Source organism: Phlebotomus papatasi, chromosome 2 (genome assembly GCF_024763615.1).
Source record: "Phlebotomus papatasi isolate M1 chromosome 2, Ppap_2.1, whole genome shotgun sequence".
NCBI classification, from domain to species: domain Eukaryota; kingdom Metazoa; phylum Arthropoda; class Insecta; order Diptera; family Psychodidae; genus Phlebotomus; species Phlebotomus papatasi.
In genome coordinates, this window is record NC_077223.1 from 9,091,901 (window position 1) to 9,105,145 (window position 13,245).

At 37.3% G+C, this 13,245-nt stretch overlaps 2 protein-coding genes across 2 annotated transcripts in view; both read right to left on the reverse strand.

The window, feature by feature from the left end:
- LOC129803659 (protein phosphatase 1 regulatory subunit 12A) overlaps window positions 1-3,037 on the reverse strand; it is an 83,719-nt gene extending 80,682 nt beyond the window's left edge. The window contains exon 1 of the mRNA XM_055850377.1: window positions 2,723-3,037. Coding sequence (XP_055706352.1) covers window positions 2,723-2,792 — 70 coding nt within the window. The 5' untranslated portion in view covers window positions 2,793-3,037. The remainder of the gene's footprint in view (window positions 1-2,722) is intronic.
- A 36-nt stretch (window positions 3,038-3,073) lies between these two features.
- On the reverse strand, window positions 3,074-13,231 carry LOC129803658 (uncharacterized). The gene is made up of 3 exons (XM_055850376.1): window positions 13,010-13,231; window positions 8,452-12,943; window positions 3,074-4,023 (listed from the first exon to the last, which is right to left on the reverse strand). Exons 1-3 carry the CDS (start codon window positions 13,209-13,211, stop codon window positions 3,084-3,086), a joined length of 5,634 nt encoding a protein of 1,877 aa, XP_055706351.1. The 5' UTR covers window positions 13,212-13,231; the 3' UTR covers window positions 3,074-3,083.
- Window positions 13,232-13,245: the final 14 nt, after the last annotated feature.

A 13,245-nucleotide genomic window follows, 5' to 3' on the forward strand; every position in this document is an offset into this window, starting at 1 on the left:
GATTAAGAATAATAATCGGTTCAGAACAGATTGGAACCGGCTCAGTTTCATCCAAAATTCAAAGACCTTTTCATCGAGTCCAAACATAGAGCCTTTTTTAACAGATAGTGGACGGAAAAATATACCTCTCTTGATTTTTACTCTTTAATTCTTTACTATGTTTCGAGGATAAATGTCCTCTTCATCAGGTCTACAAAGCATCCTCGAAACGTCGTGAAGAATTAAAGAGTAAAAATCAAGAGAGGTCTATTTTTTCGTCTACTATCTGCTACATCTCATCGGACCGAAAATTCATTCAGAGCCTTTTTTTAACTTTTGACCTTGCAAAATCGTTATTAGGAATGCCGCCTGGGTAATCTCTAAAACATATCCAAAAGTGAAAAAATCGAACGAGGCGTTTACAAGCAATCCCAAAAAAACATGGTTTTGGAGAGGTGAGGGAATAATGAGGGGCATGTTAACGATCCTTGGGTAGATTTATGGGGAGGTCCCACTTAGTTCCCAAGTCGCTATCTCTCACCGTTTGGCCTTTAGATCTGGCGACAGTTGGACGGATCTAACGGACAAACAGAGTGATTTAATTTCTCAGAAATCGTTTGAAAAGCAAATATTTGCTGAGAAAAGTGGTCTTCGCGGGCTGAAAGGTGGAAATTGAAGGGGGGAGGTGAAAAAATCGAAGGATTAGAGGAATGTAGGCATGGTTCGCACAGAGTGAACCTTCAAACAATGCGAATTTTCTCTTTGTTTGCAAAGAGCTGACCTACCATTTCTCATCTCGTTTCATAAGCCTACTAATGATCTATCTAATGGCTAAGAAATGACGAACTAGCTCTTTGCAAACAAAGAAAAAATTTGCGTTGTTTGAAGGTTCACTCTGTGCGAATCATGCCAACATTCCCCTATACTGCTCTCTCCGTGGAGTTCCAGCAATAAAAGTGTAAAATTATTTACCAGGAATCAAGGTCACAGAATTTGAATCTTTTACATTAATTAACCCTTTACGACGACACACTTTTTACGGACTGAAAATCAACAATAAAAATTAAACGGAGAAACATAATCAACGATAAGTCTTACATATAAACTTGGAAAGTCCAACAGAGTCTGATTCGGTGTATTTTGTGCTTCTATGAACGATAGGGGACAAAAATAGCCCAAAAATTTGAGTATTTTTTCTGACAATACCAATGAATAATATTTTTTGCTTTAGTGAATTATATTACGTATGAGTATTGTAGTTTTTATTGCCAAAAGGGTTTTTCTAAAAAAAAAAAAATGAGAAGTATAAAAAATAAATAAAATCAATTATGAATTTGAGAATTTAAAAATTCGCCATTTTCGAGCTTAAATATTTATTAAATAGCAAATAGCTAGAGACTTGCAAAAAATATTCTACATTCCTTCAACCTTCAACTTTACAATTATGTGCAGACATAAGAAAAAAAATAACATTATGTAGTAAAGAAAAATTATTTTCTTTATGGGACACCGGTGTTCCAATCGTCCTTAAAGGGTTAAGTTCTAGAAGTAAAAAAAAAGCTTACGAACAGGAGGGTATTAAAGTCATCTGCATAGGACAAAGTCACCCGCACTTACGGTAAGTAGAGTAAGTCAAATCGGTTTATGAACCGGTAAACAGTATATAATGCGAAAGTATTTTTTTGAGGTTTTAACATCCAAATTACGAGTCAGAGCATTCCGCAATGCCTAGAACACTTTCTGTTAGATATTTTGTTTGGAGAGCGAGGACTGATTCACCTGGACTAATTTGTGAACTCAATTTCTAATTTTATTGCGCAATCCTGACAGAATTAATAGTACATAAAAATTCCGCTGAGAGAGGAGTTAAAAATTAATTCAAAAGCTTACGACTAAATTCTGCGACCCCTTTCTTTAATAACTAAAATTTAAGAAGTAAAAAATAATGGCGTATTTAGTAATACGGGTTCCAGATCTAAGACTTAGCCATATGGCTTAACTGCTCTAATTTCTTATCAATCACAATTCTTCGGAAAAAATTAACTTAGGAGTGGATTATTACAGATAAGTGACCTATAGGGTTATCAAAAAGCATTAAAATTGCTCGCTTTTGAGGATTTTGAGACCTTCGGGAACTGGGCTAAACCTCTAGTCTGAAGTCGGCCTAAGGCCGGCTTCAGACCTGACACTGCTCTAATTTCTTATCAATCAAGATTTTTTGGAAAAACTCATTTTATGATTGGATTATTAAAGATAAATAACCTATTATGTTCTCAAAAAGCAATAAAATTTCTCATAATTTAAGATTTTGAGACCCTCGGGAACTAGGCTAAACCTCTAGTCTGAAGTCGGCCTAAGGCCGGCTTCAGACCTGAGACTTAGCCATATGGCTTAACTGCTCTAATTTCCTATCAATCAAGATTTTTTGGAAAAATTCATTTTATGATTGGATAATTAAAGATAAATATCCTATTATGTTCTCAAAAAGCAATAAAATTTCTCATAATTTAAGATTTTGAGACCCTCGGGAACTAGGCTAAACCTCTAGTCTGAAGACAGCTTAAGGCAGAATGTGGTGTTCAGGGAGTTACAAAAAACATTTTGGCAAAGTTTGAGCCCGATCGGAAGGCATGAAACCTTGTGTAAATTATAGTATGAGAGATTATGGACAATCTGACCGAACACTGAGAAACTTTCTACCATGGTCCGGACAGGTGAGAATGAAGAAGATAGCAATATTTACCTGAGTGTTCAGCCTTCTCCTTCTCGAGCCGATTTCCGCCGCCATCGTCATCTCTTTTGCTCTGGAACATCGCGATCGCGTTCTTTAAAGTCTGTCTCTGTTTTTTTTTTTCTTCTTCTTCTCTTCAACTCTTCACAAACACATACCCCTTTCCCACTCGGTCTACGTTGTGATCTTGTGCACTGTATTAATTTGTTTAACAGCGAGTTCATTGTAATGCTTGATTAGGGGAGAGAAACGAATTAAGAGAGTAAATTAAAACCGGAAAGGTAAACATGGTATCTTTCCCTGGTTCGCGATTGAAGGCACGTTTTTTTTTAAATGCACTATTTCTCTCCCTCTCCTGACACAATGTACACGATCATTTGCGATCACTAGCTGTCCAATTGATCACGTATTCACGAAGATTAATTAGACCCATACGATCCTCACTGTCGTCCTTTAGCACATTTTTGGCACAATTTCCAGCATATGCTGCACCATTTTCCCGAATGTACCTGATCGAGGTGATCTGTGATGCTATCAGTGGTTTGGCACACTCGATCAAGTGATCCAAATCACTTGGGGATAGCAAGTGATATCGCCCATGGGATGTTTTATTGAGGACACGAATAAATTTGGATAGAAGCACCATGGGCATACGTGCTGAGATAAATTTCACCATTTTCACAGCCATACGGCATATTTCGGCACGATCACTACAATCACCGAGATATTCCACTGAAAACCACAAATTCACAATGATATGAACAACTGCATCGATAGTGTCGTAGTAGAAAGTCTCTAAATTGCTGATGATCCCACTGAGCCATGGTATCAGTCCAAATTTATCTACGAGCGTTCGTGAACAATTGGGAATTCTCACGATCGTATTGATCACACTGAGAATCCTCAAATTTGTGTCAATTGAGGCAAATGGACAACTAAAAAACACCATAATTGTCTCCAGAACTCCCGACACTTCCAACACATAGAAATCCTCCTCACACTTAATCCCATCAGCAATCACACTCAAAAGGAATTCCCTATGACTCTGATGATCAACATCAGATGATAGGAACATAAAATTGAAATTTGGCACAACGGAAAAGTCAAAGGATTCCCGACTCAGCAGATAGTCGGAAATGGGCTTGTACAGCTGCGCCAGTGGTGTTGTCAGCAAGCTGGACACTTTGGCGAGAAAATTTGCAGACACGTGCGGAAGCCTGGGGCACGATGAACCTGTCACCTTGCCCAAAGCCCCAAGACCATTTTGTGTCCCCGTGTAAAATTGCAGCCACACATTGCGATCGAGGAAGTCCCTGCAAAAGAGCCCCCGAAAAGTAATGCTCAATTGCAGTAATTACCAAGCATCTGTACCCCATTTCCCTCCCGACCCTTTAACAAATTTACCAATTTACTTTATGGATAACATGGTATCGAATGAGAAAAGATAATTAATTTATGGAAATTTGTTTTTAAAGAGAAGAAAGTAATTATCGTCGTTCCAATTTCTTCACGATTCTCTTGCAAAAGCTGCTGAAAGATAGCAAATGCTCCTTTTTTCTGCACGATAGCACACATTTTTGCACAGATATGTTTACTTAAAACATTTTACAATTTCTTATTAACGATCGTAAAACAGTGAAAAATTCCTAGTCAATCGCTCTCTGCGATTATTGATCATTTCACTCAATAAATGCTATAATCACAAAATAAAATAAAATTAATTATAAATTTATATTAACCCTTTCAAGACCAAAGACAGAAATTTTATCTTCTCAAACACTAAATTCTTTTAACCATCTCAATAAGCTCTGATCGTAAATCATTTTCAATTTTGTATCCTTGAAGATTCAGAATGAAAATGTACAACTGGGCGTGACTTACGAGTGGGCGTGAAGGCGTGGAGTCATCAAATCTATTTTATTGCTCAATAACTTTTTAAAATATCATTTTTAGCTTTAACATTTTAATGGCTACTGTAGTAAATTTTGTAAGTACAAAATACAAACACAAGTTTGAAAACCTTCAGCACAGAACACTTTGTAGATCGGAAAAATTTCATGAAATCAAAATGACTTTCCTTCCCAATCATTTTGCATATGTCTATCTCACTCTTTTGCACTCTAAATTCGATTAAGTTAAATTGAATTTGTTGTGATGTTTAAAAGAAGAAGAAGAGTGCGAAAGAATGAGATAGACAGATGCAAAGCATTTGTACTTAGACTTTAAACAAATTTTCCTGATCTAAAAAGTTGTGCCAGAGCCATTATGATGTTTAAAAGAAGAAGAAGAGTACGAAAGAGTAATACAGACATATGCAAAGTTTTTAAGAAAGAAATCGATGTGAATTTCGACTTTATGATTTTTTTGTGATCTAAAAGGTGTGCCGAAGGCGTTCCTAATGGCGCTGGCACACCTTTTCAATTTAATGAAATTCAATCGATTGAAATTTTATCTCTTACTCTTTCAAACTGAAATCAGATATAGCTGTCTCTTTTCTTTCAAATGGAAATTGAAATTGAAATTTCAATTTTAAATTTCATTTGGCAGAAAGAGACAACTATATCTGATTTCAGTTTGAAAGAGCGAGAGGTAAAATTTCAATCGATTGAATTTCACTCAATTGAAAAGGTGTGCCAGCGCCATAACATTTTGAATATGTCCGTATACCACTCTTCTGCACTCTTCTTCCTCTTCTTCTTCTTCTTCTTCTCTCAAACGTCACAACAAATTCAATTTACTCCAATTAAATTTGAGTGCCACAAAATAGAATAACCAAATGCAAAAAATTTGAAAAAGAAAGAGATGTGAATTTTGATTTTTATTAAATTTTCTTTATCTAAAACGTGTGCCAATGGCATGAAAAATTTGATTTGGTAAGTAGAATAACAAATTTAATCAGTTGCCATTTTAGTTCTCATCATCAAAGCAAAAAAGGAAAATAAAAAGCAATTCTCATTTTTTTAATGACCAAATTTATTTGTTGATTTTTTCTGAACGAAATCTTTTTTTTTTAATCCTATACTTCATATTTAAATTCCAATTCTAAATTCTTTCAATCAAAATTTCGAAAGTACTGCAAAATCGTTCAGTAAAAAAGCAATTTGGGTCGGTAAAAATATTTATTTAGGTCACTGATGCCTCTCATGCACCTTTTAGATCGGAAAAAATTCGCGAAATCAGAATTTTCACCCATAACTTTCACAAGTACATTGAATCATGACATCTTCATCAAGACAAATTCAATTTAGATTAGATTTGAGAACGAAATAGTAAGACATAAATATGAAGAATACCTGAAAAAGGAATAAATCTTCTGAGCACAGAAGATATTTGATTTTTGTAAAAAAAAAATCAATTTTGACCAGTAAAAAAGTTGAATTTGGTCAGTACATAAATCAAATTTGGTTAGTAAAATTCATGGATCTTAGAAAAAGGAATATTATTCAATCAGAGTATAAGATGATACTAAGGAGAGCAAAATACTTTTATTTCCTTTGGTAAAGAAAGTTCTAAAATGAGAACTGATAAAATTTTACTTTTCAAATTAGATTTTAAACGCCACCGGTACACCGGGCACACCTTTAATGTATTTATTAATTTACAAATAATAAACTATCCTGCTTGGCTTTCAAAGACGTGGTATAAAATTCATAAGGGAAAAAATTGAATTATTTACTGAATAATTTGAAAAATTGCAATATTTTATTTGATACTTCGCTTTTTTATTAAAAATAATTATGCTTTTAATTGTTGTTCTTGTTGTCCGACAGTCGTATTTGACCCGTTTCTATAATATTTCTGATAAATAATATTTTAAGGGTGTGGCCAAGGGCGTGGCTTATAGAGTTTTTGAGTCAAAGTTTAAATGATAGAGACCTTTCCTGCTGTGTTTTATTTAAAAAAATGTATTAAATACCCATCAATTAAAAAATTATATTAAAAATTAACCGTTCTTGAATTTTGTTGGATTAATTGCTAAAGAAGGTGGGACTAAAAATTATTTGTGGGCGGAGCTTATTGATACGGTTAAGCACTACTTTCCTCCAAAAAAGATTTCAAAAATTTTTGAGCCAATTTTTGGCTAATTTTTGGAAGCTAATAAATAAATTAATAGGTCTTTTAATAAATGGAACGCTTACTGATTGTTTTACAAACTCATGAAGTTCCGAAGATTTGTTTCTTAAAAAATCCTTCATTTAACTCTACACAGAAAAAAATATTTCGTAAAATTGTTTGTAAATGTTTGTGAATTTCTACTGGGGACTTACAAGATGCTCGTAAGTCATATTTTTACCCACTAAAAGGTTCGCAAAAGTTTGTACTTTTCCAGAAACCTTGTTCGTAAAATTATCGCAATGAAAATTTTTGTTCTTTAACAAACTTTTGTTGGTAAATGTTTGTAAGCACACAGAAAAATGTTTGTAGAATTTTGTCATTTGTTAGTAAAGTTGTGCCAGACAAAAATGTACGAAAAAATGTTTGTAGCATTTTGTCATTTGCCAGATTACAAACATTTGTTCGTACAGTTTTGTTTGTCTGATAATACTTTACAAACGAATGACAAAATTGTTACCAACATTTTTTTACCTGTTTACAATCACTTGCAAACAAGTTTGTAAAAAAATTACAAACTTTTACGAACATGTTAGTGGATTATACGATTAGGGTAAATTAAGCTAATTCAAAACCTGCTCCAAATGGAAATTTTTCGCTACTCCAAATGGAAACATCATTGTTTTCACGATATATACAGTACTAAATTATTATATTTATATATTTTCTATACCACAGTTTCATTATTTAGTTAATTTTGCTCCAAATAAAGCGAAAATCCATTCATATTCACAAATTTTAATTTGTTAATTTCTAATAAAAAGTAAAAGTGTACCTTTTCACCATCGAATTTTTCATCGATCGACTGTTGTTTATTCGTTTTGTTTAACATTTATGCCATATTTCTGGCTAATTTTAGTTAAATTAAGTGCTAATCTTTATTATTAACGGTACGTGAAGTTTTCAAATGAAATAATTACCTATTTCGTGAACAAAATGGGTTTTTCTGAAGTGTCTGCAAATACTTCAATAGGAAACCCTGGAAATATGATTTTTTTGGAGAGATTTTCTTTTTGTTTCAGATGAGAAAGGATTAAAGACCAGGAATAAGAACAAATCCTGCACTCAAGAGCAACTCAACAAGGTTTTAGAAGCCTTTCGCCGCGATTTCAGTTACACTGTTTGTCTCCAATTAGAAAATTTCCCTTGTCTCCATTTGGATTAATTTGTTTCCAATTGAAGCATTTTACACTCGCGTATTTTTCTTGTATTTAAAAAGTTTTCAGATTACATCTAAAGAATTTTCACTAAATAGTAACATTCTAGAAGAGTCAAGGAGCAAATTTATGTAATTCTGTTCAGAAAAAATATGAACTTAATGTGTTGAATCTTCTGTCAAAGTTAAAGCGTCTAGAAATGGTTTTGAATTAAGACATTTACACAACGGAATTGACAAACATTTACAAACAATTTTACGAAATATTTATTTTTTCGAGTATTCACAATTAAAAGCATTTTCTCATTCCGACAATTGCTATCTCAACCAACCTCAATATTGCATGAAATCTCTCTAATTCGAGATTTTCCGTGAGTGGAGAAAATGTGATAAAAATCTTTGATAAATAAATTGACAGGAATAACTCTATAATTAACAATGAAAAAATAAAAGAAAAATTTCTTTCACTCACTTTCTTCCCTCCATCTGGCGTTTGTAGCGCATCAGAGCCAGCCCAGCGGCCAGCCTCATCTCTTCATCTTGACTGGAAAGTGCCTCAAAAACCATTCCTAAGAGTCCATTCTGAGCCACGGAAACTGCAGATGTGAACACTTCGGGAGCAAACATTGCACTCAGAAGAGGAACAAAAAATGCTGGATCGTAGACTTCATCCCATGTTTCTTGTTTTTTCGTCAGGATTCCTGAGAATTTGGCATTCTTGGGAATTTCTCCGTCAATTATCCTCTCAATCTCTGTCTTTGAGGATTTTGGTGTGATTTCCAGCGCTGGGAGATCTCTGAGAGGATTGAGATGCCTCCAGATGGGAAAATTGCTGAGTGTGTTTTTCATGGTTTCCAGGGAGATCAGTGAGATAACCATGTCCATGCTTGGTTCTTCGAGAATTCCTTTGAGAGTGGTGTCCTCGGTGTTATCGAGGGAATAGTGGGACACGGCAGAGTCGCCCCAGAGGAATGGACGATACTCAGAGAAGTCAATATTGTTCTTCTCGTAGAGATTCAGAAGAGCCAGGATATATTGATCGCAAATGGACATTCTGGCACTGTAAGCTCCTAAAAGGAGCGGGATGTGTGCCTTGTCAAATCCAGAGGGGTTTTTCCTGGCCAGGACGACCAGTAGACAAGCTGTGGCTGTTTTTGTGGAGCTCTTTTGGAGAAAAATTCCCAAGAAGTTTGAATGAGAGATTGTCATTTCGTACAGTTCCTTCGGGAATTCATCACCACAGTCATCCTGGTACATTCTGTCCAGGAGATTGGCCAGAAGATAGATCAGTAAATACCTGGAATTATCCTCTTGATCTTTCTGAAGGCCAATCTTCAAGCAAGTTCGCGAGAAATTTGTCCAAATCTGCGATTCTGTGACTGAAGAATCAATGGGATTTTCCAGCTGGCTTCCTGGCCAATCTATGAGAATTTTAGAAATGCCCATGACCTTGTCAATCTGCAGAGTGGGCTTTTTGAGCAAAATCGTGAAGAGATTGAGAAAATTCTTGTAGAAATTGATATGAATGGAAGAAGTTTGTGAAGAATTTGCCAGGGCTTTCTGGTAGATCTTCTCAATCAGGAGACACTGGAAGGTTTCCACGGAATCTGGCTTTAGGGTTTTCTTCGTAAATTCCACACAATCCTTCCCGGACATGCATTCCTCAATCAAATGCAGGGAACTCTCATAATTCTCCCGGTAAATCATTCCAGCTTTCAGGGGCTTCTCAATGGATTTCATTATGCCATTTTTGTACTCTACAAAAATCCTGTCCAGAAGATCCTTCCCAATGGGAACAGGTTTCCTGGCCAGGACAATTCCCAGGAGGGGATACATGAGTTCTTTTTTTGTGTAATTCCCCTCCAGAGTGCCACAGAAAGTTGGGATTAGTGATGCATTGCGTTCGAGAAGAAGACTGGCCAATTTGGTCATTGGTTTGGTCATTTTTCCACCCACGCAGATTGTCTGCAGTAAATCTTCGGGGACGTCCCCAATTGAATTGTGGAAGTGACTTAGATGATCCGTTAGAGCATCACTCAGAGCATTTATAGCAGTCTCTGAGGTGCCTTTTGTGGCGACACTCACAAAAATGCCACAAATATCTCTAATCACATCTCCAGGCAGGGGATTACCTCTTAATTCTGTAATCCTCTCCAGAGCTACAACCAGAACATTGTGAAAATCATTTTTTTCCGTTGCAATCTTCAGGAGATCCAGGCAGTTTTTCTGGTCCAGATCAAAGACCTTGAGGAGGCTCAGGAAATCCTCATCCTTTGTTGAATTCTCCCGGAAGTTCTGTACCAATTTCTTCCGGAAATTTACTGTCAATTCCGGAAGTGTGATTTGTAGATCCCATTCCTTGATCTCTTTAAGGATTTCCAGGATAAAATCCACCGTTGGACGATCTTTACTCTCAAGATCTGCTGAAAAATTGTTCAGGAGGTTCACTTGGCTACAGAAGATGTACTTGAGGATCTCGGAGATGGGATTCTTCCTGGAAATCTTCATTTTAAGAGCTTTATCGAGCTCTATTGTTCGTTTTCTCTGACAATGTCCAATTTGACGGGCATGAATGCCCTTCAGGAGGCTCAGGAGGTACCTTGAGCAGAGAATTGAGGACTCCTGGTCCAGCTGGGAGAGACTGTGGAGCCGGGTATGGCAGAAGACAATCAAATAAATAAAATTGAAAGCCTTCCCATCGGAAACTTCCACGAGAGATTCCTCAAAGATTCCCTTCCGGAAGATATTGCCTATCAATTTATGGGATTCCGGATGAGAGAATTCACAAGGAATTGCTAAGGATTTTCCACCAGTCGCTTCTTTCATGTAATCAGACACTCCCAGAGATAATTTTTCAAGGATCTCCGGCAATATTTCGGGATAGGGGAGATAGTGGAAGAGATTTAAAGCAACTTGTTCAATATACTTCACCACTGGAACTGTGGGCTTCTTTACCAGGAGATTTGCAGCGACTGGGAGGAGAGGATTTAATCCTGGAACATGGATAATTCCCAAAGTGGCTTCATCCTTCTCAATCCTCTCGAGAATCTCACCAAGATTCTCCTGGGAAGCTTGGGGAAAGCTTCCGGAAACCATTGGAACTTCCTCAGGTTTAGCCTTGACCTTTTTGATCATCTTGATGAAAAACTCCTGGACAACATTGATATCTTTCCGATCGATTGACTTGAAGGCTTCCAGCCAAATATCTATCTCCAAGGGACCACTGTCAAATAATCTTGTGCTATAGAGGATATTCCTCAGCAAGATCTCAACTTCCTGGAATTCCTCGCCACTTCCGGAAGCGTACAAGTTCAGGAAGGATGAGAGAATCTTGGAAAAGAGTGGAGTTTCCGGAGAAATAATCTGAGGATCCAGCAGGAGGATTAATTTGATAATTTTCAGCCCGATTCTCGACTGATTCCCATCCTGACCCTCCAGAGGTCTCATCAGCTGCATCAGGGAAGTTGTCTTGTCAATAAAAGTGGGAATGGTTTCTGCCGCAATGGCTAGGAGATCTACAGTTGCCTCCAGATGCTCGAGAACATCCTCAGGAGGGAGATTCTCCTCCATGCTCTTGCACAGGGAATTTGTGATTGTGTCCATTTTCGGAAACTTCCCCAAAATATGCTCAAGGAGCTCTGCCTTGATGGCTTTCATCTCAAATTCCTGATAAGTCCCAGCTTCGGACAGATGAACCAGGAAGCTGTTGCATTGCGAGAGCATGGTGGTCAGGAGCGCGGTAACATTCAATCTAACCTCAAATTTTGCATTCTTCAGCAATTTCTCTGTAATTTTGTCCAGAATCTCTGGATTTAGGCAAATGCCCTTGATAAGACTGCCCATTTCTCCCATGCCAATCTGCCCAGGGACTTTCTGAATAATCTTAGGAGTCAGGCAGCTAATGAGCTTGCTCAAAAACGGGAGAAACTTTATCCCTTCGAGGCTTTCAAGAAATCGAGCCCTGTTCCTCAGAAACCCCTCAACTTGTTCCGGACATGCCTTTAGCACATGAATCACCAGGGATTCGTGCTGAGGATTGTTCCATGGCATCTGAAGTCTGCTAAGAACAACACCCGGAACGATATTCTTCTTCTTCTTCTGATTCCCCAGGCTCTGGACAATAATTCCGTATTTATTGGACGTGAGGAGGAGGATTAGAAAATCATGAACTGCCCCTGAGACAGTTTCTCTGTCCTCAGCCTCCGGGAGGACACTCTCAACACTTTGATTGTTAGCTAGAGCCTGGAAGGCTTTAGGTCCCTTCCAATTGTACAATTCCAGGAGATTGCAGACAATCTCCGGGGAAAAAAGGCGAAATTTCAACGTTTTGGACACACTCAACTTTTTCAGCACGAAATTCCTCAAACTACCCAGGACTAGGACAATATTTTCAGGAGTATCAAATTGAATCTCAGACAGAATAGCCACAAGGAGTTCCATCTTGTCCAGGATGTTCTGAATTAGCAAATTATTGCCCTCAATCAGATACGAGAGGACAAAATGCGTAAAAGCTGTCCTCAAGCTACTTTCCGGATGAGCAATCTCCTCTTTCCGGTGCTTGGAAAATCTCTCCACGAGCCCTGACCCATGCAAATAACTCCTAAAAAGCTTCAGGATATCAAATCCCATGCGTGAGTCCAGTGTCACGCACGCAGTCAGGACTTTTAGGGCGATTTTTCTGTGATTGGTCGCATGCGACTCAAGCAACAATTCCACGAAACTTCGGTGTTTATTCAGCAAAAAGCGACATCCATTGATGGCAATTGTTGTGTATTGTGGAGCATTCGAGAGAATCTCCATTAGAATCAGTTGGAGGACACTGAGAATGCAGGTGACATGATCCAATGAGGATTTATCAATTTTCCCCAGAGTCGTCACAATCTCAAGTGGTTGTCCTCCAACATCCAAATATTTCGCAATTATCTCTGGATTTTCCGCCCCAATTTCCAGAAATTGATGGAAATCTGATTGGGGAAGATGCAGACAATGTGCTACAAGAGAATTTTCATGCGGAAAATGTGAATTTTTACCTGAAATGAAGTCATCTTCTTGGAGCTTCTTCCGGAACTGCTTCACACTGAATTTCTTCACATTTCCACCATTTTTCACAGATTTTTCACTCTTTTTCTTCACTTTCGGGGATTTTGAATCTTTTTCACTCACTTCACTGTTTTTTAGCTTCCTTTTCCTTGGATTTTCACTCATTTTCACGCACAAACCGCTTTTTCTCATGCAAATATCCCACGACACGTGCGATTGTTATGCT

Bases quoted from the DNA above. Each gene is read 5' to 3' on its own strand.
- LOC129803658 (XM_055850376.1), bottom strand. From the start codon at position 13,211: ATGAGAAAAAGCGGTTTGTGCGTGAAAATGAGTGAAAATCCAAGGAAA. The intron at 12,944-13,009 runs GTAAAAATTCAC...TTCCCCAATCAG, and splicing joins AGAAGATGACTTCATTTCAG to ATTTCCATCAATTTCTGGAA. The intron at 4,024-8,451 runs GTGAGTGAAAGA...GCTCTTTTGCAG, and splicing joins CGCCAGATGGAGGGAAGAAA to GGACTTCCTCGATCGCAATG.